The 26162-nt window shown below is 47.5% G+C and overlaps 1 protein-coding gene across 2 annotated transcripts; it reads right to left on the bottom strand.

The window, feature by feature from the left end:
- Nucleotides 1–988: 988 nt before the first annotated feature.
- Nucleotides 989–19762, bottom strand: Slc5a3 (solute carrier family 5 member 3). Of its 2 annotated transcripts, none has more exons than XM_051191902.1 (2): nucleotides 19632–19762; nucleotides 989–3470 (listed from the first exon to the last, which is right to left on the bottom strand). In XM_051191902.1, the coding sequence occupies exon 2, from the start codon at nucleotides 3143–3145 to the stop codon at nucleotides 989–991; it is 2157 nt and encodes a 718-aa protein (XP_051047859.1). In that variant the 5' UTR covers nucleotides 3146–3470; nucleotides 19632–19762. The 2 variants fall into 2 exon arrangements, with proteins under 2 accessions (XP_051047859.1, XP_051047860.1); XM_051191903.1 differs by lacking the exon at nucleotides 19632–19762 and adding an exon at nucleotides 11947–12043.
- Between the last annotated feature and the right edge of the window lie 6400 nt (nucleotides 19763–26162).

The following is a 26162-nucleotide window of genomic DNA, read 5'->3' as shown; positions in this document are numbered from 1 at the left end:
AGCAGCACCAACTTCCTGTCAGGGTGCTGAGTATTTTCTTACAACTGGACCCATTTGGGAAGGCATTTGGCTAATTAACAAGGAATGTCACAAAATGACAAAGAAGCAGCTAGAAAACAGGTAGAAAATGATTCATTGTCCTCTTAGCATGAGGGTTATCAAGCATCGCATGGTAACTGTTAATTCTCAAACTATATTTTAGAACAACCTTATTTGATCAATAAGATGTGGGGATCACCAGCAATATTTACCCCCCCTTACAAAATTACAGACAGACTTGGTAGTCAATTCAGCATGGTTCAGCTATAGAAAAAAACATGGGGGGGGGGGAGAGACTGAAACCAAGTCAGCCCCAAACCACTACCATTCCACATAAGTGGTACAAAAATACCTACAGGAAAACATTCTTCCTTTCTTTTGGCAAGCAGAATCCAAAGACCCATGCTAACAAAACCAACCATACAGACAAAACTGTCCTGAAGTAATTACTATACAGCACATTAGACTGTCAGCACACAACTAATCATACAGTCTCCACGAATTCAATTTTGTAATCTTAGCAGGGATTAGAGACAAAAAAAAAAAAAAAAAAAAAACCTTACAAATAAGCAAATCTACTTCAGCGTAAGATCTACTAAGACTTGGCAATGCAGACAAGACACTTTATCATGAGACCATAACACATTATGCTCTAAGTGATCTATGAGACTTATTGGTCTTTCCTCACTTTGGTATGGAAAATTCTAAAACCACAATTTTTTTTTTTTTTTTTTTTTTTTTTGCACAGTTCAGTCTTTTTTGTTTCATTTGAGTTGAAGATTTACTTTCATCCATCTCTGGGAAAACAGTCTTGCAATAGATGATTTTCTGTGAAGTAAAATTGGCTAAAACCTTCAGTCAGCGTAAACAATGCCTGAGAGATGCAACAGTTACATTTTTGTTTCCAAAGACCAGTATTTTAAGTGCCTCGCCATATCCTTAAGTTAGTTCATAAGGAGAAATAAACAAACATGAAAATCCCAAGTGAACACACGGCAAAAAGCCCAATATTTAACACCACCTTCACTTGCCGGGGCTCTTCTAACATCTGTGAGCAGACCGCCTCCTCGTCCATCAAGTCTCTGAGACCCCTCTTGCTGAGGCTTTTACTTTTAAAGCCACAAAACCAGTCTACGAACTTCCAATACCTGCTCCTGTGTTCCGTTCCCTTCTCTCTCTCTCTCTCACCCATGAGAGCTGCTTGCCCATTGGAATAGGCATCTACTGGTGTTTCTGCCTCTGAGTGACCCATGGAAGCTACTGGGTTGCCCTCTTCCCTGCAGGACACCAACAGATTAACATCTTCAGGCTGCAGCCCCTTAATGCTGTCTTCGGATTTCCCATTGGGGATGGCGTGGTTGACAACCTCGCTGCTCTCAGTGCACCCAAGGATGCTCTTCTCTTGCATTCTGTACGGTTCATCTTTCTGAGAGCAGCCCTCCTTTGTTACCAGGGTCTTCTTGGACCAAAAGGTGGTGGCACGGATCTGATCCTTTGTGGGAGGTGGCGTAAGAAGACTAACAATTACGGTAATGAGTCCTGTGACCCAAAACAATGCTGTAGCCACATACATATAATGGATGTCTTTGATAAAGCCTGGCCTGTTATCAGGCTGGTCACACTCGGGGGCACGGTAGGTAAAAGCCAGGATCAGACGGACAGCTCCAAGAACAAAGCCCGCCATTCCACCATAGAAAGCTCCTTGCTCATTGCAGCGCTTCCAGAAAATCGCCAGGAGGAAGAGGGCCGCCACCGGAGGGGTCAGGTAGTCTGCCACCTCCTGGATATAAAGGTACATCTGGCCTCCTTGCATCTCCACAATAATTGGCACCCATGCTATGCTGATGACAACCATAAACGCCACAAACACCCTGCCTACTATCATTAGCTCCCGGGAGCTTGCGCTCTTGCGAATGAGTTTGTATACATCGAGGGTGAATATGGTGCTGGCACTGTTGAAGATGGAGTCCAGGTCACTCATCAGGGCTGCGATCATCACTGCCATCATCAAACCCCGGAGGCCTACCGGAACCAACCTCATCACCAGGCGTGGGTACGCAATATTGGAGCACCCAGCCCTGCTGCCACACACCTGCATGCAGTGCTCGGGGTTGATACAAGCTATGTCGTCAACAAACAGTATCCTGGAAATCATTCCTGGTACAACTATGATAAACATTGGGAGAAGCTTCAAGAAGCCAGCCATTAGAGTAGAGCCTTTGGCATGAGCAATGTTTTTGGCTGCTAGAACCCTCTGCACGATGACTTGGTCAGCACACCAGTACCATACGGAGGCTGGGGTCTGCCCCAGAATGAATCCGGGCCAGGGCACATCTTCATCTGTTGGATCCCGCAGCATCTTTAGGGCATCATCCTTAGGGTGGACGTTACAGGAATTCGTGTTGGAAAGGTTGTGTGTCAACAAAATGGAAGCAACATTGGGTGAAGCCAGCATGTACCTCCTCTTAACTTCCTCAAACCCTCCAACCTCCATCATGCTAATGACCATAAGTGTGAGGGCCCCAATAATCATGAGCAGAGCCTGTAGCGTGTCTGTGTAGATCACTGCGACAAGGCCTCCGGTGACGGTCAGCAGGGCAGTCATGCCAATGAGCAGGATGACAGACACATAGAGGTTCCAACCCAAGGACTCCTGGATAAAGAGGGCGCCTGAATACAGATCCACCGAGAGCTTGGTGAAGATATACAGGAGCAGGGACAAAGCCGCAAAATAGACCTGAATCCTGTGGCCCCCGAACCTCTTGGACAGGTATTCCGGCATAGTGTACACCCCTGACCGGATATAAATGGGGACGAAAACCCATCCCAGAAGTTGCAAGAGCAGTAAGGCATTGAATTCCCATGCGCCCACTGCAAACCCACTTGCTGCTCCAGACCCTGCCAGCCCAATGAAGTGTTCACTCCCAATATTGCTCACAAACAGAGAGGCGCCAATCGCCACCCAGGTCATAGAGCGCCCGGCCAGGAAGTATCCACTCACAGTGCTCCTATTGGATCTCCACATGGCAAAAAAACCAATGCTCATGACCAGGACAAAATACAGGGCCACTATGGCAATGTCTGCTGTCTCCAGTACCGCCCTCATCCTGGTAACTTGAGAATCAAATGTCCGAATGACAGAAGTGTCCGACTTTTATTTACTTATTAGTAACCCAGCCAAGTCTGTAAAGCACGCGTGAACAGGACTACACAGAGCAACGCGGCGGTTGAGTCTTTGTCCTTTGTCTGCTGTCTTGATGGTGGTGGCTGTGGTAAGCTTGGAAGGACACAGTTTTACATTTCCTCCGCTTCTCAATGGGATTGAGAATTTAGCCCGTACTCTCAGTCCACAAGACCATCAGCATTTACTCAGGTGCTGGAGGAGAGACTCTGAGTTGCAGCTAAGTCTAGTGAAGCCTACTGTACCAACCCTGCAAGGCAGCAAAGACAAAAGACAAAGATTGAATTAGAGGGGGATCTCATCCAGCGATGAGGAAACTTTCAATCGAGCAAACATGGCGCAACATTTGTTATAAACAGAAAAACACTTTTGTAGTACAACAGAGCGCACGGAATTGTCACAGAGGGTAGGGATAGCAGCCATTGCTTTGAGCTAAAAACAAAAGAATCCTCAATCATCTCACTTCTCAAGTAGCAATTGTCCACTATGTAACATAATCATTCCTTGTCTTGCTCTTACAGTCTGGACTTGGGACAGGGATCAAGCCTTTAAAGAACCCAAGGGAGAAAGGGAACACTAAATTTTCCTAACAAGGCAAAATACATCTTCAAATCCTTGCAGTGATTGGGGGGAGGGGGGCTAACATTATGGCTAGCCAGGTCCTGGATGCAATAGCAGATACATTTACTAAGTGTTACCATCTACCCACGCAGTTAATCATCCCTACTGTAAATGTATAGTCACAAGGAACCTAGAATTATAAATGGCTCGTGAGAAACAAGATAGCCTACACAAAAATACTACAGCACACAACTTCTCAAACTTCCAACTGCCCTCGGGTGTTGGAAGGGTTTAAAAAGAAAACTTTAGAAGTAACAACTTCTTCCCCTTCCTTCTTCAGGCAATAACCCCCCCCCAAAAAAAAAAAATCTTAGAAGGCAAAAGCATTGTGCTCAAGGTTTGACTTTATATTTTCAGTAATGTAAAATGTCTAATTCTTGTATGAAAAGCAAAGGGAGATTTTCTGGAAGAATGAGTAATTTGATTATTCTGTCTTCCAAGCCCGAACAAAACAGTTCTTAACCGTTAAATCATCTTCAATATACTCATTTGACATTTTTCAGTTCTGACTTAAGATCATTCTGTAAAACACACACTTAAACATGACTAAAATCAAATAATAAACCTGATAGCTCTCCTCTTAGTCAAGAAACAAATCCTCAAACTTCAGTTAATTATAAAAGCAACTGACAGATCAATAAGAATACTGTTATTATTCAAAATAATACGGCCACATGTTAACATCTAAGTGTTTGTGCTTATTACTGAGGAAACCTCAAAATCAATGGTTTTCCATGCTTAAAAAAAAAAAAAAAAATGATGCACTGGGTGGCGGTGACGGTGGTGGTGCACGCCTTTAATCCCAGCACTCGGGAGGTGGAGGCAGACGGATCTCTGTGAGTTCAAGGCCAGCCTGGCCTACAGAGAGAGTCCCAGGACAGCCTCCAAAGCTACACAGAGAAACCCTGTCTCAAAAACCAAAAAATAACAAATGTTGTTTCTGATAAATCTAGGCATTTTCTTTAAAAACAAACAAAAACTGTATACTTAGAGGAGTCATAAATAAAAATAAGGCCACTTTTCTCAAAACTGCTTGAAATAAAACTGTACATGGAAGAACTTGGTCACACTCTCACCAGAAAAAAGGCAGCGAGAGAGAGTCGTTTAAAGACCAGAGCGCCCCCCATCCCCCACCCCCCACCCCCCACCCTCGCAGGTTCCCTAGGGAACGCCAGTTCCGGCCAGTTCCGTCACTCACTCCAGCCCTCCTTAAGTGACAGCACACAATAATTACACTTACATTAAAAGTGCACATGAGAGCACATTAAAATCCCGCCTCCTGAAAACCGCGCCAGTAACAAGATTTTGTCAAAAGCAAATCAAAACAACCAAATACCTTAAGTACAAATTTATGTCATTACTTCATACTTGCCAAATCCTGAAGTTGATCCTATTTGATGACTGCTTTCCCAATCTTCCAAATCTTTCAAGTTTAAACACCCCCCCCAAAAAAACCCTCCAAAATGTGAGTAAGCTCTATAAATGTTTCAATGCAAAGGCCAGTCCTCAGTGTCAGTGGGAAGAGGCCAGTCATGAGGTCCTGCCTGCAGCGGAGACCAGGTTGCCCTTGTCACCGGGTCACCTACAAAGGTTGCTGGTTCCAAGGATCTTCAGACACAACTCTTCTTGGTGGAAGCTTAGCCTATTTCCGAAGGGCTGAGGAAACATCGGAGCCTTGTCTAGAGGGCAGAGGAGGGGGGGGAGGGGGATGGGGGTCGGTTTCTGACCTCTGCTGATGTGGTAGCTTATGTGTTGACAGACAAAGTAGCCATGTCCTGTTTCTGTCACTAGAAATCAGTGTTTCTCTGTCAAGTGTGACTACAGCATCAGCTTCCTGAGCAGGTGCTCACCTGGCTCAGATTCCCACACAAGGCCTGAGTCCTTACTTCCTTATGCGGGTCTTCATTGCAAATAGCAGACTGGCCAAACTGGAGCTCAGAGCTGTCCAAGGCTGCGCATGGTGACACATTCCTGTGATCCCAGCACTCAGGACTGAGGTAAAGGGCTGTTCCAGGCCCAGGCTAGCCTCGGCTACTGTGAGACTGTCTCAAGAACCAGGAAGTGTCTGACTGTCTTCCTTCGGTCTCAGAGGCCTCACACGGGGGCCTGTCCTGGTCTGGTGGTATGTTTTTAGAGTTTTCTAACTTAAAATACAAAATAGAGAACTCATAAGGGAAAGTAATGAAAGCATGGTGAATGCTACACTTCAAATGTCAGTCGTGATCACCACAGCCTGGGGCCTCTCAGGAAGAGACCTGTTTCACATTGCTTGAAGATGGGGGGTCGGGGAGGGGGTAAATAGGTCACACCTGAGTTTTGTCTAGTTTCCTGTTTAAATGAACATTTCTTCAGCAGTAGCACCACCAGCACAACAACAGGCCCAGAGTTCCTTTATTTTAGAAAGAATACACATGGAAACGCCTCCAGCTAAGGTGCAGCTTCTCACACCGCTCTACATTCATGAGCCCTCTTGCACAATTAACAATTCAGGTGTTTCCTTGATACAATATTTTTTGGAAAATAAAAACAAGAATATTTGGAGCCAGAAGAAACAATTCTAAGTGAGGTAACTCAGACACAGGAAGGCAAACATAGTATGTACTCACTCGTAAGTGGATATTAGCTGTAAAGCAAAGGAAAACCAGGCTACAATCCACAGCTCCAGAGAACTACGTAACAAGGGGGACCCTCAAAGAGACATACGTGGACCCCGGAGAAGGGGAAAGGGACAGATCTCCTGAGTAAATAGGGAGCATGGGGGAGGGGCAGTAGGAGAGTAGGGAGGGGAAAGGGGAGGCGAACATGAGGGATCAGCTGAGTTAAGGGAGGGCCAGAGAGGAAGAGTCAGGAAAGTGATACCTTGACAGACGGAGCCATGGAGGAGTTAATGAGAAACTTAGCTCTAGGGAAATCCCACATAGATGACCCCAGCTGAGATCCTAAGCAATAGTGGAGAGGGCTCTTTAACTGCCCTTCCCCTATAATGATGAGACTAATGGCTACCTAAATGCAACCATAGAGCCTTCACCCAGTAGCTGATGGAAGCAGATGCAGAGATCCACAGCCAAGCACTGAGCCAAACTCCTGGAGCCCAGCTGCAGAGAGGGAAGAGTGATGAGCAAAGGGGTCAAGACCATGCTGGGGAAACCCACAGGAAGAGCTGGCCCAAGCAAAAGGGAGCTCGCTGACTCTGGCCTGACAGCTGGGGAACCTGAGCCGGGTGACAGTTGCAGGGCCTGAGCAGTCTATGGGGCCATCGGCATGGGAACCCGCATTATTCCCTAGTTCATCAACTGGCTTTTTGGAGCCCACTCCCTGTGAGGGATGCCTTGCTCAGCCTAGATACAGGGCCCAAATGAAGTGACAGACCCTCGCCGTCTCTGAGGAGGGGATGGCAGGGTGGGGTGGGAAGACAGGAGGGAGAGGGAGCTGGGATCGGTATGTAAAATAAGATTGTTTTTAAAAGTTTTTAAAAAGAATATTGGGAGTGTACAGAAACGGCCCCCCAGTAGTAATAAGCTGATTAGGCTAATTTCAAACAGGAAGGTGTTCTGAAATAGGACTCACTCTACTAAAATCACAGGTAATGTGTTACCTTTTGTTTCGCACTAAATTAGAATGCAGATTTGATGGCCATGTGTTGCATGAATTAACCAAAGAGAGAAGATAAATGCACATGGCACTATGTCTGACCCACCAGAAAGAGAAGATCGAGTGATACACCCAACTGAAACCAACTCTCAACCCTTTCAAAAACAGAACTAGTTAAACACAAAATCTCAGTTCTACAGTCAACCAGGAAATGATTCTGCACCAACCTATAAAAACCAGGATGTACTTATCTAAAAAGAAAAGCTGCATGCCATAAACACCAAACAGGGAACCAGGAAAATTACCATCGAGCTCAGTGGGAGCTCGTGCCACAACTTCAACACAAAGGTGGGCTAACAAAGCAAGGGTCAGCAGTTCTCAGACTGAGCCAGGATCTTTCCGTCAAACGACCCTTTCACAGGGGTCATGCATCAGACATTCTGCACACCAGATATTTACACTGAGGCTCATAACAGCAGCAAAATCACAGTTATGAAGTAGCGACAAAAGTAATCTTATGGTTGGGGGTCATCACAACAGGAGGAACTCTGTTGAAGGTCACAGCGTCTGGAAGGTTGAGAACCCCTGGCATAGATTACATTGACCCCCAAAAGTGCCCAACTGCACTGTCCTTAGCTTTGGGCTAAGGGATATAATGCAGGGGACCCCAGGACTGTCAGTGGGAGGCCTGGCAAGTAAAACCTGTATTTTTCACACAAGGGGAAAATGCTCCGTTACCGCGTAGTAATTCAAGGGTCATAAAAGAACTCAGAAGGTCTCATGTAACCACCTCATTGTCACATAAGCACAGCCAAAGCTTCCTTTGTCTCCGTCACAAAGCAACAGGCAACACAAGTTAACACCAGATTGCACGAATCTGGAAAGGACTGGGTACAGGTGACCAGGACAGAGGTGAAGGTACATAGAGGACAGAAGCAAACACTGTCACTTCCTCCCTGCAACACTATGTCCCCGTGAACTTCAACTGCGGTGCCCAGCTCCCAGGGGCAGGACACACGGAGAAATCCCTAACTGCCCACTACAACAGGCTGGGGGGCTGGCTCGATCTTCTCTCTTCAACCTGAATGGACTGGGAATGGTGATGTGGCCTTTTCAAATTTAACTGTCATCTGTGTGCAGATGACACACAGGTCCTTCTTCATTCGCATGTAAAATCAATGGACAAAATTAAACAATGTATTCAACGTGTAAAATTCACTTACAAATCTCTTAATTAGGTTCCTTCCTAGCCACTTCATAACTACAAGTTCCAACTTACATCAGTCATTTGAGAAAAATGCCAAACCTTACATAGTTTTAGACTTTTCATACACATTTCACTTTTGTCATCTTGAGTCAAAGTCCAGTAAAGGCAGTTCTGTGAGTGGAATGGTTAATGATGCTTGACTGTAAGTACAAGAACCTGTGACCTCGCCCTCGACTCGCCCTTCTCCCCCTTCAGGTATCCGTCCCCTGACCGCCTCAATCCCTCCGACCCTGATTTCCCCCTACGACATCATCTAAATACATTGCACAAGCTGTGTGAAGACCAGGACACCACCTGAGCAGGCGGCTCGTTCACAAGTACTGCGCTGAGACTGCTAGACTCCCAACCTCTGCACAGCCACCAAAGCGCCAAGACTGGCTTTTTAAGCAGTATGAGATGGCAGATTGCAAAGGTCAAAAAGAATAGATTACCTCCTTCCCTCGATTTCACGCAGCTACAAATAAGTGTGTATAGAATGTCAGGCCAGTCAGTCAAAGCAAGAAAACCCTTTGTTGAGATGACACTTTTAGCAGGTCCCCAGCAGTAACCCTGAGTCTGGAGATAGCAGCGGCTCCCTCCACCCCTTCCTTCCCTTCACTGCACTAACTCCATTTCAGAACAGGCCCCACATTTCACTGCTGCTTGGTGCTTTCTTTGTGTGTGTTCTTTTCTGACGATTGCTCCCACACACTCGCAGGGATGGAGGGCAGGCAGCAATTCCCTAAGCTCAGGCTATACAAATACAAGCCCAAGCTTCCTGGGGATGGCAACTTAAGAAGAACTTCTACGTTCTCCATCCCCTCTCCACTGCCTACAACACTCAGCAGTGTCAGTACTCATCCCTGAGCCTCCCGACGCTGGGCACTCACTCACCCAATCCCAGCCCAGATGAAACAGGGTTCCTGCATCAGCACCCGCCCACCAACACCAGGCAGGACCGTTAGTTACAGCACATGCAGAAGCTCTTCCAGTACTCACAAGGACTCAAGTGCAATTACCCCCAGTCTACAGGTAGGAAGACTGAGGAGCCAGGCATGCAGCTCAGCGCTGTAGCACTTGCCAGGCACGCGCAGGGACCTGGGTTTGATTCCCAGTAAAACTCAAACAAAAACTGAGGAGCAGTCTCCCAAGGATCACTGATGCAAATCTACACCCTTCTGTGGCGCTCTTCAGGAAGATACACAGAGACAGAGTAGAAATAAACACACAGCAGGAAAAACCGAAGTAACAGGCAACAGAGAAGGGAACAATAAGAAAACCCAACATTTACAGCCCACACCCACCCTGGACAAAAATGACCCTGCAGCGATGCCAACCCATGCTAAAACTCTTGGGAGAAAAGCGGATGCCAACTTTCAAATGGACGTCTGTATCCACTGACAACCAGTCTGATCTCTACAGTCAGTCATATGACCTCTGAATGGAATGCTATCACCAAAACCACGTAAATAGCCCACAAAATGCAAACTCAAATACTCCATTTGTTTGTTTTTGTTTTTTCAAGCCAGGATTTCTCTGTGTAACTTTGGTTTTCCTGGAACTTGCTCTGCAAACCAGGCTGGCCTCGAACTCAAGAGATCTGCCTACCCCTGCTGGGATTAAAGGCCTATGCCATAACCACCCAGCTAGGTACTAAAATCACTACCACCAGCTTATAAAAAATACTCACGCATACTCGGGAAACACTGCAGAGAGGATGGAAAACTATTATTAACTTCATCGTGAGACCAACAGCAAAGTGTAACCTGTGGGCCTGTTTGAATTCAGGTCGGAAGAACAATTGTGAACAGACAACACCAAATGTTAACGTGGCATGAAGTTGCAGTGGCTGTTTTTAAAGACACATAATAGTAAATGTTCACAGGAGAACCCTCCTGTGAGGCCCTCCATCAGTAATTGATTCAAATACCAAAGTCAGTAGATAACTGCTACTCCATGCACCACTTATTAAAAAGAAAGAGACTACCAGTCACCATGAAGTAATCCAATGTGTGTCACCCTAACCAGGTAACTGCTTATTATTCCCCCAACGAAGCGCACACTGGTACACCTCCAACACAAGGTACTGACACCCTGAGAATACTCCTACTAACATATCCAACCTACCTCTAATCACAAGAAACAACTACAGAAAACCCCTAAATAATGGATTGTGCACAATGCCACTCTTAGAAAGGGCTAAAGACCACCCAAGGAAACCAAAGGGTAAAAGCACGTCCTTGACTTAATACATCTTAGTATAAACTGAATGCTGCACCCACTTCAAATGCAATGCTTACAGAGGCCGTCTCCCCTGACAGGGACCATCAAGAGACGCACCACTCAGAGATGTATGGTTTCTAACAACCTGTGAGCTAAATGAAAACTATGCAAGACTATCCAGTGAACCGCCCCTCTAACAGTCTGAAACTGTGTGGATTAAAGAAAATATAAAACACACTTCAAAAAAGGTAACAGTAGTGGAGCTACCATAGGACAGGTGAGTGTCCATGGACCTGTTAGAGCTGAGTAACAGTGCTAATGTACACCTAAAGCATCCCACACCTCAGATTACCAATGAGAGACCTGTGGAGATGATGAGGATGCAGCTCAGCGGGATGCCTGGACCACCCCAGCACCCTAACACTTGGGATGTGAACCCAGGAGAATAAGAAAGTCAAGGTCAACTTTGGCCACAAGTACAGAAACAGCCTGAAATAGAGGAGACCTGTCTCAAGGTGGGTCCAGTTGGATGGTGGAAGGCACTGAACAGTTCTATGTCCTGACAACTCTTTCAAGGCTTTTGTACGAAGTTAGACTTAGCAGCAGAAGTAGCTGTCACCTGTTTGACTGAATGTGTGTTAATCCAGCTACATCAAGAGCACTTTGCGGTCCAGTTAATAGCCTCAGCCCATCTCACTGAGTCCCCGTCTTACCTGAACATTCCTTCCCTTCCTGATCAGCCCATTCCCTTCCACTTCCTGACCTCATGTCTTTACCGCATTTGCTAGTGTGTCTCCTGCTAGAACATCATGAGCACTGAAACTTCATTTTATTGACCTCACTCAAAATAGACATGAACTACCATCCTCGACAGAAAAGGACTTTAGCTACAGTATAACTAAAAGGCCACTATTAGATGCGATCCTCAAAGGAAGGCACGACTCCCCACTTGAGACTGCCAGAGTCCTAGTCTGGCTAAGCTGGCTAAGACCCCTTTCCTCTGCCTGTGCAGTGTAAATCACACTGACCTTCTGGGTTGATGAACCCAGGCACCAGTCTCTGGGGTATTCAAAAAGTGGGTAAAGCTACCCTTAACGGGGACACTATAATCACAGAAGAAACCGTTAAGGCAAAGGAGTCAATCAAACAGGTCAACTGAACCATAGGCCAAAAGATACACTCACAAAACCTGGATCTCAGGTTTCAAATGGGCAATTTGATGTCAGGCATCTGGAGCAGGAGTAAAGGGAGAAAGACAAAAAGAAACAATTAGTTGAGGCACTAACGTGGATTCCACTCTACAGAAATACGAACCCTAGTCCCGATGAAAACTCTGAAGCAGCTCGCTGTTTTCTAACGCTACACTCTAAGGGCCACAGGTTAGCTATTATCATCTTCCACACAAAGCATCCCCGTAGAAGCAGTTCCAGACCCCTAGGAAATTAGTAACATGGTGCAAATCAAATAGACCTGATTAGCACAGGGTATGGTAGCTAACCCAGTAACACCAGCACTCTACCCAGTAACACCAGCACTCTACCCAGTAACACCAGCACTCTACCCAGTAACACCAGCACTCTACCCAGTAACACCAGCACTCTACCCAGTAACACCAGCACTCTACCCAGTAACACCAGCACTCTACCCAGTAACACCAGCACTCTACCCAGTAACACCAGCACTCTACCCAGTAACACCAGCACTCTACCCAGTAACACCAGCACTCTACCCAGTAACACCAGCACTCTACCCAGTAACACCAGCACTCTACCCAGTAACACCAGCACTCTACCCAGTAACACCAGCACTCTTACCCATGTAAAGCACCTGTACTTGGGAGGCCGAGGCAGGGGAATGCCATGAATCAGAGGTCAGCCTGGGTTATGTACTGAGTTCTAAGCCAGTCTGGCTAACATAGTTGAAACTCTACCTGGAGAGAAGGGTAAGACAGACAAAGGAAAAACAAAAAGAAAAACTAAACTTGTTTAAAATAATCTGACAATCAAGGAAGTGTAAACTGTCGATGCCGCTTCTCACAGATCACACTGTCAGACTATACTTACGTTATGTGTAACTCTGAAGCCTCTATGAGTATACTTCAGCCTAAATGGGCCTCACATAATCCAGCAGTCTGAAAGTGGGGTCTGCAGTGCTTTTTAAGGACTGAATAATAGCCTGGTGTTTTCTGAGTGGCTATTAGTCCTATTATAAGCCAGTGAAGGTGGGCTACATAAATGCTTAAAGAGGTTTAGACCAGCCCCTTACACCCGAGTATCTAAGTCAGAAACTACAAAATGAGAGTAATAGCTGGTCCAGACACACCTCATCTGGCCCATGGGGCCAACACTTAAAACCGGGGATTTCTGTAAGGAAGCGAGAGAGAGCAGCTGATAGGCCCAGGCTCACGCGTGCAGTAACACTGGAGTAATAGCACCAACTGCACTGACTCAGACCCTGACTGAGCAAGGGCTGCACTCCAGCCTTGAGTGCTCACACAGTACAGAGTTACAGAGTAGGTTTACTCTATGAAGCCTCATCAGTACAGGACAATGGCAGATGAGGCGACAAGTTAAGAAAGCTACAAGGAACACTCTGGTCACCTGCTTTCCACCTTACCATCCCAGGCCTCTTGAGATGAGAAACTGGGGTCTGAACTGGCTGAAACCCCTAGAAGTATATGCCAGCATCTAAAACAAGTTCTACCTCCAAAGGACCTTAGGTCTTCCTACCGCCAGCTCTTATTGATCCTACAGTAGTAGCAGGATCTTTATTGGGTCTTCCTACCGCCAGTTCTTATTGATCCTACAGTAGTAGCAGGATCTTTATCTGGGATCTTATGCTCCTCTGTTCATTTAGAAAACAAAACCTGAGCACACATTGAAGCAGAGTTCTTTTCATATCTAGCCATCGCATCTGACAACAAACCATCTCTGTATCCCTTCAATGTTTCAGTACATAAACTACTTGCATTTTGTCAACCTCAGTATGGGGACCAAAGCCCTTGGAGAATGGTGCTGATGGTGACAGCTCTGCCACATCAAAAATGCACATCTACAAGCTACAGCCAGTTTCATTACAGGAGAAAGCTTGTATAAAGCAATCTGTACACAGAACCTGAGGCCAATGGTACTTGAGCAGGTCCTTCTAGAGCCAGCACCTTAGCCACTCACCTTGTAGCAAGTCATTCCAAAGATTCCAATTTGGTTGTCAGAATAAAGTTTATCTTCACTTTAGTTTATGATATGCAAATTTCTATAAAAACAAGGTTTTCTGCAGTAAGATCGTCTTGGAGCTCAGTGGGACTTTTGGGCAGCATACAACCCATACAGTCCCAGGGAAGGTTCACTCATGTGACAGCACACATGGTCACCATGCTACAGCCTCTCAAAACTACAGGCAGCAGCGACCGGCAAAGGCAGCTGCTAAACCTGTATGCACAGGACAAGGAGAACACACCCGACCCTAAAGCGCTGTACTCCAGCACAGGAGGGAAGATGCATTCACCAACTGGCTGTTAGTACTAGAAGAAGGGAAACCAATGCTAGCCAGTGGGAACACTACTGTCTAACAGTGAAAGTCCTGATACCTGTTTAAGGTAGCAAGTGAGTTCAAACGACCTGGAGGGTTTCTAAGGAAATGGTGTGGTAATGTGGAAAGGGAGGGCATTCCAAACAGAGAGGCCACGTGAACTTGCACAAAGAAAATGAAAGGGAAGTGTAGATACTGGGACCCACGATTTGTTTACGCAGCATCTGGAATGGGGAACCCAGGCAGCGCAAACGTTAGAAAAAAATAGGTGGGAATCACACCAGAGACCACCATGATGTCCATTTCCCAGAGACCACCATGATGTCACACCTCACTCTGTCTTCTCAGAAGAGAGTGCCGTGTGCCCTACTTCGGTGTGTTCACACTCTCATCTAATGTGAAGACCAGACACCCAATGCTATTCCCTTATTAAAATTCATCTCAGCTTTGTTAAACAAACCTTTGCACTCCGACAGTGTACTTATGACGAGAAGAAGCCACTAAGAAACTGCAAGAATCCGAGAATGGTCATCCAACCCTGAAAACACAAGGGACTGAGACTACAGAAGAGAAATTCCCACCCCGGGCAACAGAAACAGGTAAAGCAACTGGCAGGCAATTCTGGGAACCACAACCCATTAAGTTTGAACCACACTGAGTCTGAAATGCCAGTCTGGGACTTTACTGGAGAAGCACACAATCACCCAAGTGGTCAAAGGTGTAATTATGTGACAAGAGAGAGGATCAAAGAAGCAAAGTCAGAAAATGGCACCGTGACAAGCCAAGAGAGACGCTGAACCTAGAAAACTGTCTGTACACTTTTACCCAAGCCAGCAAGGTCTACTTATAAAGAACGGGCAGCAACTGAACAGGGTCACACTTCAATGCAGCCTCACTGACAGACTGCGCTACCTGGGCTTTCCTCAATTCCACGCAGCCATAAAGGATAGCTCAGGGTTCCAACTATCCCATGGAGAACCCTTCCTTAGAGCACTCACTACCCTAGAAGGAAGAGTGCTGGGGGCCAGGCCAAAGGGTCTGCTTTTGTGCAGACTGACAACGTATCAGGCATTCACTTAATCCCTTAAACTTGATTTCCCTAAACAAAAATAATTGTATGTGTTGACAACCCATCTGATGGTTTAACAATATGACCTTCTTAAATGAAATATTAAAAGGGGGTACTGTCTTCTCTTGAATACATCAACTCATGAGAATACCATAAACAGCGTCTACTACAAAGCCTGTGACTAAGTCAACTAGGAGCATTAAACAAACTGCCCAAGATTTTTACACATATGATTAATCACAATGAGACATTCCTCCTTCTCTACTCTTCATGTTCGGTCAAACTTCAGATAAGTCAACTAAACATGAGAAGCACAGCAGCAGTACTACATGGAAAGAATTTATTACAGGTCATCTCTCAATGCTTGGAGCCTTTACAGGAGATTCTATAGTGAAAAGATTTGGTAGAAAATCTACATGTAAATACAACCTAGACTTCTAAACTCTACAGTGAGCATCAGCATGCCTGCAAGAGTCCAATCAGGGTAGAATGTGAACTTCTGACGCGTATGTCTGATAGGGGGCACTCCTGACCCCAAGCCATTCCTGTTCCTTAGTCACAGCTCCGGGGCATGAAGAGGCCTCCTTCTTCTAGTACCTACCTACTGCTGCAGAGAGCTGGAACCCAAGAACTTAAATGCCAAATCAACATACAACTCTGTCCACAGAGCTGTTTTAAAATGTGTAGCTTCAAGCACAGCACCAAGAGACAGCACTGAAGATCCAAGCTATGCTGCTATGGTTGGGTCCGAAAGACAAAGAAAATGGCTGACAGCTGACACAGTCACCTGACAGCTGGGCTCTTCCACTCAAGCTCCTGTACTACCGACAGAAATCCCACCATGTCCGACTTATCAAATGTCATCAGGCCAGGCTGGCCAGCCCATCTGTGAGTTCTAGATTTACTTCCCAAATATCCTAACTTAGTCAAAAAACTTTGGCCAGGCCGTGAAAGAAACGATAAGAAACTCTTAGCTTCTTTGGCGTCCTCTGTATCTTACAAAGTTCACCATGGACACAGTCTTCTGTACCTAACTCCACGGGGTACCACACAACCACAACCAACACACTACTCTAGTGAGTTACTGTAAAATAGAATCTGCTTTTCGGTGAAGTTAAAAAAGGAAGAGTATGAATATAACTTAATGACTTAAAGAGATAACTGCCTATCTTATCCCTACTTTGTATTTCTGCTCTTCTGAAACCATTTCTTATGCATCCCAGGCAGGCCTCACACTCACCACGGAGACAAGGATGACACTGTGCCCCTCCGGTCTCCACTGCCCAACGCCACTTCATTCCATCCCTGTTTTTAAAAACCCGTCTCATAAAAGGACATGTAAATGCAATCTCATTGTACATCCACTCATTTAGTAATCAAACTAGTTCAAATCGTTAAGCTTGGTTTAGACTCAGTAACAATTCTTAAGTAATGATGACATGATTACAAGGAAAGTATTTTCCCCAGGGCTGTCACAAATCTATCCTATCCCGAGTGTGACAATCTTCTGACCTAACGACGTGTCTCTAAACTATGTGACCAAAGAATATTTACATACTACACAGATTTTTTTTCTTCTAAGAATTTCCTCTTCTACACCCATTTTAATACATTCCACGTATTAAAAACAAAAACAAAACCCTACAAACACCTTTAGGGATGGGATGTGGCTTCATCAGCTTGTATCCACAACTATCTTTCCCCTACCTGAAGTTAAATAACTACAAAGTGAAGGTAAACAGCTCTCCTCCCAGACTCAGGAGAAGCAACGAGTAAGCAGCCTGGGAGCTTTTTAATACATTAAAATCCAAGCCCAACAATCTCTAGAGGTCTGCAGTCCGCACGTACAAACGCATGAACTTGGAAACGCAACAAAAGGGCTCATGACAAAGCCGAGCTAAGGAGATGGCCCTAGAACTTCTACCCTGAGGTCTGGACCTGACAACTCTCCAGGCGATCTGCTGTAAAGGCTCTATGGGGGGGGGGGTCAACATGTACCCTCAAATTCAAGCTTGAGGCTGAACCCAATAAAACAGTGACAGAACGGAGGCCGTTTGTAGGCAAAGAGGCAGCAAAGGCGTAACCTGGGGACAAAGGCTGAGGACCTCCTCTCAAGTCTCCTTCTGGCCACAGAGCCTGACGCACTCTCTGGTCACAGAACACAAAATGCCTGGAAGGGTAACAACTGTTGCCTTCAAGGGTGCACTAGCCAGGGTCCACCATGCGGCTCAGAGCTGAGGGTTTGAGCCTTCCTGCTACACAAGCCAACTGCCCACCGCTGGAACCCTGGCCTCCCAGTGCCTACTCTTACTGGGTAAGCCGCTGTGGCATTTCATACCAAAACAAGTGCCTTTCTTTCCCCTACACCCCAGTATGCAGTTAGAGTGCAACTTTCTAACCCTGAAAGCAAACAACACTGTCTAAAACCTGAACATCTTTGTTACCTGTTTACATGGTCAGAACAAAAAAAAAAAAAAGCAAACTGTTTGTTACCGTTTAATCTCAGATTATTTGGGTCAGCACTGCTGCGTTGAAGACCCCCTGGCTCTTGGTGCCTTCTCTACCCCAGAGTCCCTCTTCCGTAGGGAGTATCTGAACACTACTGTCTGCTAATTACACTCAGCTTCTCAATCCCAGTGACCAAAACACAGATCTATAAGATAGGATGCATTTAGCCAACCTACTGGGGACCATGCCGAGCCAGAGAGTACTCTTCCAAAGGAATACAAAATTATGTCTCCACACTACCAGGGGGTCACCTGCTACCTCACACCTGCCTGAGACAAGACGAAAAGGAATTTCAGTGGTCACCTTTATTCCGGCCTCCGACATCACCTATAAAGTGTAAAGGGAGGCTCCAACTATTTCCGGTTAACACTCTGCACCCACCCCCATTACACCCTTTCAGAGCTGTACAATCTACCAAGAGGTGAAGCAATACAAAGTTCTCCCAGGGGTACGGAGCAAGGAAGCTTGGGGACATGCTGGCATGACATCAGGTGGCTCTGGTGTCCCTTCCCCGGCAAGCCTGTATAAGGCATACCTAACATCCCTTCCTGCTTTCTCGACTATGGCCCTGTTCAGCGCTTAGCGCATGACCCCGGGCTTAAGTTTATGCAAACTGAAGTTACAACTTGACATTGACCCGTCCAGTGTTGAAGAATTCGGCTCCCGAAGCACAGGCAAGGCACAACGATGCTTTTGTTTTGTTTTAAATTATACCTGCTGAGGGAGGAGAGGGCCCAGAAGCACACTACGTTACCGAATTCTCAGGAGACTGGGGATTTCAGCGACGACGACTGACTCAGAAGAGAGGACAGAGGGCGAGGAGAGCCGCCGCCTCCGCCGACCCCAGTCCGTGCCCGGGCTGCTGGTGGCTTTATCATCCCTCCAAACCTGAAAGTCCCTACCTCAAGTTCAATCAAAAGCTGGGGGAGGGCATGTCTTCGGAAGGGCACAAGCAAGGCCACCACTTGGATGAATGAAACTGGGCTAAGGGTACCAGGAGCAGGATTTTCGCTGAAGTCAGAAAAAGAGAGGTCAAAAGATTTTTTTTTTCCTCTTAGTGTGACAGCGGAGACAAGCGCGTGTGGGGTTCGCGGCCGGCACCGACAGGCTTTGGAGGAAGGTTGCATTGATCACAGACGCTGAGGACGGGCGATCAGGACGGGACGAGCGGCCGGCGGGGACCACGAGCAGCTTCTCGACGCGTGGGAGCAGAGCGGGGCCGGCCTGGGCTCTCGCGTGCGTCCTCCCGCGGTCCTTCCAACCGGACTCCGGAGGGCCGGGGGCTCCGAGGCCCGCCGAGGCCCCTGCGTGCTTGGCACACCCCCTCCCGCCCGCCCGCCCTCCCGCGACCGCGCACACACGCATGCACACACGCGGGCACACACGCATGCACACACACACGCATGCACACACACACGCATGCACACACACACGCCTCCCGCGCGCACGCGGCGCGGCCGCGCCGAGCGCCCGACCCATGCGCGCCCCCTCTGCGCACCCGGCCTCCCGTGGACCGCGCGAGGGGGCCCGGCCCGCCCGGTGTCCCGGGGCCGGGGACGCGGGGCGGGGCGGGGCGGGGCGGGGCGGGCCCGCGCGGGAGCCGGGTCTCAGGGAAGGTCACTCACCCGCCGCATGGCTTTCAGAATCAAAGCCAACTCGTAGCGGGGCATGGCCCAGGATCGCGGCGCCGAGTCCAGGCGAGCCGGGGTCGCGAGGCGCCGAGGGCGGGGACGCGGGGCGCGGTGGGGGACGAGAGGCGACGGGCCGGTCGGCTCCCGGGCGGCGAAAGCACCGTGCGACCGCGCGAGCCGGGCTTAAAGGCTCTGGCAGCTGCGCAGACGGCTCGCCCCGCCCCCCGCGGCCCCGCCCACAGCGGCCAGGCCCCGCCCCGCCCTCGCCCGGAGGGCGCCCGCGCGTGCGCCTTCGCGGCGCTCCGCCCCCCCCGCCCCCCCCCGCCCCAGCTCTCCCTGTCCCGCCGTCCCTCGGTCCCCGAGCCTGCGGATCCGATCGCCCACACGGTCCGGGGCAACCCGTGGGCGGCGGCGGCCTCGCTCGACACGCGCGCGCTCGCCACCGCCTCCGCGCCTACCAACCTTGGCCTCCCGATCCCGGTGGAACTTTCCAGGCCTTCCTCCGCTGGGCGCTAGGCGAGCGTGTGCGCGTGCGCCGCGGCGTGTGCTGCTGTGCGCCCCTCGCCCGCGTCTCCGCGGAGGAAGGTGGGGTGCTAACGAGGGACTGCAGCACCAAGCCTGGAACCCAGGGCTGAAGTGCGCGTTTGCTGTGTGCGCCTGGCCTGACCCAGAAGCAGGGTTCCAGGTCCAGCTCTCCCCAGCACGCACAGACACTTACACACAGAGAACTCGGGACTCCTCCGCCTTGGGCCACTAGAGTGAGGTGCGGTTTTCTTAGCTCTGACCCAGAAGGCGCTCATCCCGCTGCAACTGCTGTCCTCCGCTCCCAGCTTACCCGGCTCGAAGGGTCTGTAACTGAGAAGTCCCAGAACTTTAACGTGCGCTAACAACTGGTAGTAATGCATCGAGCGCTGTCTGTATCCCGCACAACACGAAGTGTCTCATTCTCACACTAGCTCTGTGGAGCAAATATAAACATGCAAGGATAATTTGATTAGCCCAAGGTCACATGCATGTAGAAACACAATTTGGGGTCCGATCGTCTGAAGAGTAGGTTCATAGCCTGCCCTTCTGACCCTAATCATCCCCCGCTCCAACCTCAGAGGCCAAGGAGTTGGTCTTACTCGGTGGCATCTTTGTAAAGCACAAATGGAAAGACTATCTCTGTCGCCTCCTCCATGGACCACTGAGGGTTTCCTGCCACCAGTCTCCACAAGTGATGAAGGTTTTGAATGCTACCCGTGATGCCTAGTTTTTTTTTTTTTTTTTTTTAACATTTCCCTTTCTCAGGTTGGCCTTATAAACACAAACTACACAATCCAAATCACCCACTTAGCATCTACCACACTCCTGTTTGTTTGTTTGTTTGTTTGAAGACAGCATGCCACAAACAAAGAAAAGAAGAAAGGAGCATCTCTTGGAAGCACCTCGGTTTCCTCCTGATGCCCAGGGAGGAGCCAAGTCCTGGTGGAGAGGGGAAATCAGCTTGACTGCACAATGCCTCAGGGGAGACAGCACCCCATAGCCCTCCTGAGTTGTTAGCCACCCACAGACTACTCATCCCACTTCTTAAATGGAAAAAGAAATTATCCTAATTCCCCCTCTCGCTTCATTTTTTTAAAAATAATAAGTGGTTGTGGCCTCATTAATTTTTTTCTTAAAATTATGAGAGATGCTGATGCAAATTTAGCATCTTCCAAGTAAAACTGCAAATTGAAATTCATCAAAGTAATTTAAAATTGTACATACATATGTGTATGTATATACATACATATATATATAACATAGTAAGCATGTAGAACTATAAGCTTCTACGGTATTTAGTGCATTTATCTAGGATCACTTTTAGGATCTTGAAAAATTATTACAGTAGATTGTGAGATTTTGTTAGCCAAGATTTTGGCTAATTTTCAAGTAAACTCTTTTGAAGAGTAACAGGACAAGAGAGCAGAAGCAGAAGTCGGGTCCAGATAAGCCCTGGGGGAGTCTAACCACACCTTTGCCCTCTCGTTCCCTGTTCCCAGGAGAGGTTTGACAGTGAGCTTTCCATCATAACACACAGAGGCAGCTGAGGGCCCTCATTGTCATTAGCAGACCTAACACTGTGAGCATTTGCCATGACCCAGGAAGCACTGTAAGTACTTTGCATGTATTAATATTCCTTTCTGACCATAAAGATAGGCGTTATCACTCCTGCCGTTTACACGGGAAGAAAGTGAAGCTTAACAGATCACTGCCTCACGGCAGGAGAAGCTCTGAACCTGCACACTCCGTCTCCCCCTGCAGCACACACGCTAAGCCCTCCCTGAAGGCTCCATGCTTCTTCCCTCACCAACCACGGTGGCTCAGGCCTGCCTGTGCCCTGGCTATCACCCAAGAGTCTCCTGATGTCCTTCCCAGGAGCTGTTCCCCAGGCTCTCTGTCAGGATGCTCGCTGCCATCTCCATCGTCTCCTTCCTGGTCCCTTTTTTTCCTCTCTGACCCTGAATGTGGCTGTTCTCCAACAGAGGCAGCACCCGGGTCGGTAGGTAGGTAGGAAGGATTGAGGGGGCCACAACCCAAATTCCCTTAATTCAAGGACGTCGGAATTTGCCTGGGAAGAAATTTGAGCTGACCTTCCCCGCCAGGATCCCAGCCTACTGTGGCAGGGCAGGTGGGCTGCGCAGGGCATATAAAAGCCATGAGTTCCCTGTCTGTAGATAAGGAATCTGATAAGGAAGCAAGGTAAATTATTTATCCTAAGTCATACAGCCCTGGGCTGGCAGAGCTCAAAGGAAAACAGAAAGACAACTTTGCTTCCCAGGTTGTCCTTACCTTCTGTGGGCTCCAGTCCTTGACTTCGCTGGCGTCAGTGGAGTACCCTAAAGCGTTCCGGATCCCCCTGCGTCTCAAGGATGAGCTCTGACTGCTACTGGGGAAGCCACGTACAAAGCATTGTGCTGTGCGCCCTCCAGAAGGTGAAGAAATGTGGCTAGGGGAGATGGCTGATCAGTTGAGAATGTTTGCTTCTCTCCCTTAAGCCCCAAACTTCAGTTTCAGGGGATCGGTGCCCTCTTCTGGACTTTGAGAGTGTGCTCGAACACACACACACACACACACTCACACACTCACACACACACACACACACACAGCGGGGGTGGGGGTGGATAGATGTAATTAAAAAGTGGATAAATATACTAAGTTTTCAGTTAATGGACAAATGATCATGTGTAGAATTGAACCATGATCTAGCCTGTTAAGCAAGGCAGTTCACCCACCTGTCATCTCCTCCCTCATGAAGAGGAACTTCCATTAAAGGCACAGTGTATGTTATTTCTCCACTCTCACCTCAACTGGACCTGGGATTACTCCACAGCCCTCTAGTCCCATGACCTGTAAGGCCTGGCCTGCCTGCTGTGCCTGCCTGGTGTGGCTCAGTGTACATTTGTTTTTGTCAGTCAATGGGCCAAGTTAAGCCACAGCATTTCCCACTTACTGTGCTTTTAGCTGTTTTACCTGTGACACCCCCACCCCGGCCTTTCCTAAACCTCTGCATGTAACCTTCACGGACCCTTCCCTATCTTTTGGCCGTGCCCACTTACCTCAGATTCTCTGTCTTCTCTGCAAACGTGGACTGACCGTTGCCTGTCTAGCTCAATTTGCGTGTGCTCTCAGCGACTCTGACAGCAGAATGCTGTATGGAGCATATATATATGTTTTTCGGGCAAGAATTTGAAGAGCTCTTTAAACATGTCCTTACTTTTCGTCTGCCAATCTCCAAATTGCTTTAAAATGTTTGATCAAACAAATTTCGAGGGAGAAGGGCTCAAATTAGGACTCTGCTACAACAACAGAAGCTGAAGGAGAGATGGCTCGACAGTTGAGGACACTGCTCACAGAGAACCCTAGTCAGGTTCCTACAGTGTGTGAGTCAGGGTGTGGCTCACCCCACGGAAATGCAGCACCTCCAGCTTTTGTGAGTGTGCGTGCGTGTGTGTCCAGGACACCATTAAAAGTAATAAAGATAAATATTCTCCTTAAAAAAGTTATGGGGAGTTCTTTGAGAGATACTCTTACCACGTTTTCTGGTAAAGAGATACTTAATACATTTTTTTTTAAATTGTGACTTTTTAAAAGGCAAAACACTTCCACTGTGTGCACTTGCTAAGTTAGCTTTTCTTTGCCAACAGTGCCATAAAGTGCCTCCCCCCCAACAGCTTGTCGTAAGCCCACAAGGGTCCTTGATGTCCAACGTCAATAATGTTGGAGGCACAAAGTAGCTCTCTCTCCACCAGAGTGCATCCACAAGGATGCTCTGGAAGCATTTCTCAGATTTAGCAAAAGGAAGAAAGGCCAGCTGGTCGGGGAAGACTTCCAGGAAGCAGACACCATCTGCCGGGGGTCCCAGCAGACAGAGCTTCCCACATCAGGCACTAAACAGGAGGAGGGCTCCTCCAAGGGAGGCTGGGAATGCAATGGTGCACTCTGGCCCACTCCGCACAAGGAGCTCTAGCATGGCAGGTGACAGGAGATGAAGCAGGAAGGGATTGAAAGCCACTGAGCACCCAACAGTGCTTGCAGCAGGCAGACAGGGCGCTCCTCCACTAGGGAAGGGTGAAGGCATGTTAGCGCACTGATCTGTAGCGCTCAGCTCATGATCTGTAGCGATCAGCTCGCCCCAAGCCACTTTTGTCCCGCTCAGGCCACACCTGTCTTGCGGATGTCTGTAAGGCTGATTTCATTTATCCTTCCTCAGTGAAGTACGACTTTCTGATGCACTGCGGTGCCATTGCTTATTATCCCAGTCTCAGTGGTCAAGGAGGACAGTCTCACAGCAGGCCACCCTGAGTCTGCCTTGTAAATGATCCTGCCACTTTTAGAATGTTGATAGATGGTGACATGACCACCAGCCAACACTTCCCGGTAAGGTCAATGTTCAGGGAGTCACCTGTCTGTGAAGACCAGCCCACCCTCGGCTTGCAGGCACAGTCTGGAGGTGGCTCTAGTGTGGAAGGGGAACATTGTGTTCAGATTGGACTCAACAGAGGATTAGTCACAGGAGTCAATCTTACAGGCACCAAATTATGCTCGACAGTTATTCAGCACATGTTGGTTCAGGGTGAAGACTGTCTGAATAAATAGTTCTGGCCTCGATCCAAACTGTTTTGGGCTTCCTTTTTCTATTATGGAACAAGACAACAGATTCATTGAAAAGAAAAAGGAATAAATGGGGATTGGAAACATGGCTCAGTGGTTGATAACACTTCCTGCTCTTCCCAGGGGTCTGAGTTCATTCCCAGCATTCACATGCGACAGCTCCCACCCTTTTTAACTCCAGCTCCAGGGCATCTGATACCCTCTTCTGGCCTCTACAGGAACATGCACTCATATGCATGTACACATACACACTCACACACGCATTCACATACACACACACACTCACACACAAAAAACACACAAACTCATACACATACACACACACTCACACACAAAAAACACACACACTCATACACATACACACACACTCACACATACACTCACACACAAAAAACACACTCACATACACATACTCATACACATACACACTCACACACACACACACCACACACACATTCACATATACACACACACACTCATACACAAAAACACACACACACTCATACACATACACACACACTCACACATATATTCACACACACTCACACACAAAAAACACACTCACATACACATACTCATACACACTCACACACACACTCACACACACACCACACACACATTCACACACACCACACACACATTCACATACACACACATACATTCACACACGCACACTCACACACACATTCACATACACACACATACATTCACACACACTCACACACAAAAAACACACACACTCATACACATACACACTCACACATATATTCACACACACTCACACACAAAAAACACACTCACATACACATACTCATACACATATATGCACACTCACACACATTCACACACACATTCACACACACACACCATACACATTCACACTCACACACTCACACACACATTCACACATACACTCACACACACACTTCAAAATAATAAAAACAAAGCATTTTTAATTTGTATGGGAGACAAAGAGAATTCCATCAGAGAACATGAGAGGTAAATAAATAATCTTTTTGCAGTGAAGAAAATAATCTCATAGCAAGCTAAACTCCTCAAAAGCAGATATGTAGAAGACTTTCTTGGCTTTGAGTTTAGAATATATTAAGGGGATCTATACCATTTCATTATATAATATATGTGCATATTTTTAGGATTTTTTATTTTTAAAAATGAATCTAGTAGCAGTGAGGGAGAGGGGTGTCCCCTCGGGCACAATTAAAATTACAAGACATCAGGAGCGTGCAGATAGAGCTTTCAGTATAACTCGTCTTGAACTAAGAGAGTATATAGCATCTCTCCAGGGAATTTAGTTCCTGACTTGAACAAAGAAGCCCCCGACGCTGAGAAAACTTTGGGCTAAGCATCACGTGGTATTATTAGATTATT

The sequence above is a fragment of the Phodopus roborovskii genome, unplaced genomic scaffold (genome assembly GCF_943737965.1).
Source record: "Phodopus roborovskii unplaced genomic scaffold, PHOROB, whole genome shotgun sequence".
NCBI classification, from domain to species: Eukaryota; Metazoa; Chordata; class Mammalia; order Rodentia; family Cricetidae; genus Phodopus; species Phodopus roborovskii.
This window is presented reverse-complemented; position numbering and strand designations above follow the sequence as displayed.

Coding starts and splice junctions, on each gene's coding strand:
- Slc5a3 (XM_051191902.1), bottom strand. CDS start 3,145: ATGAGGGCGGTACTGGAGACAGCAGACATTGCCATAGTGGCCCTGTAT.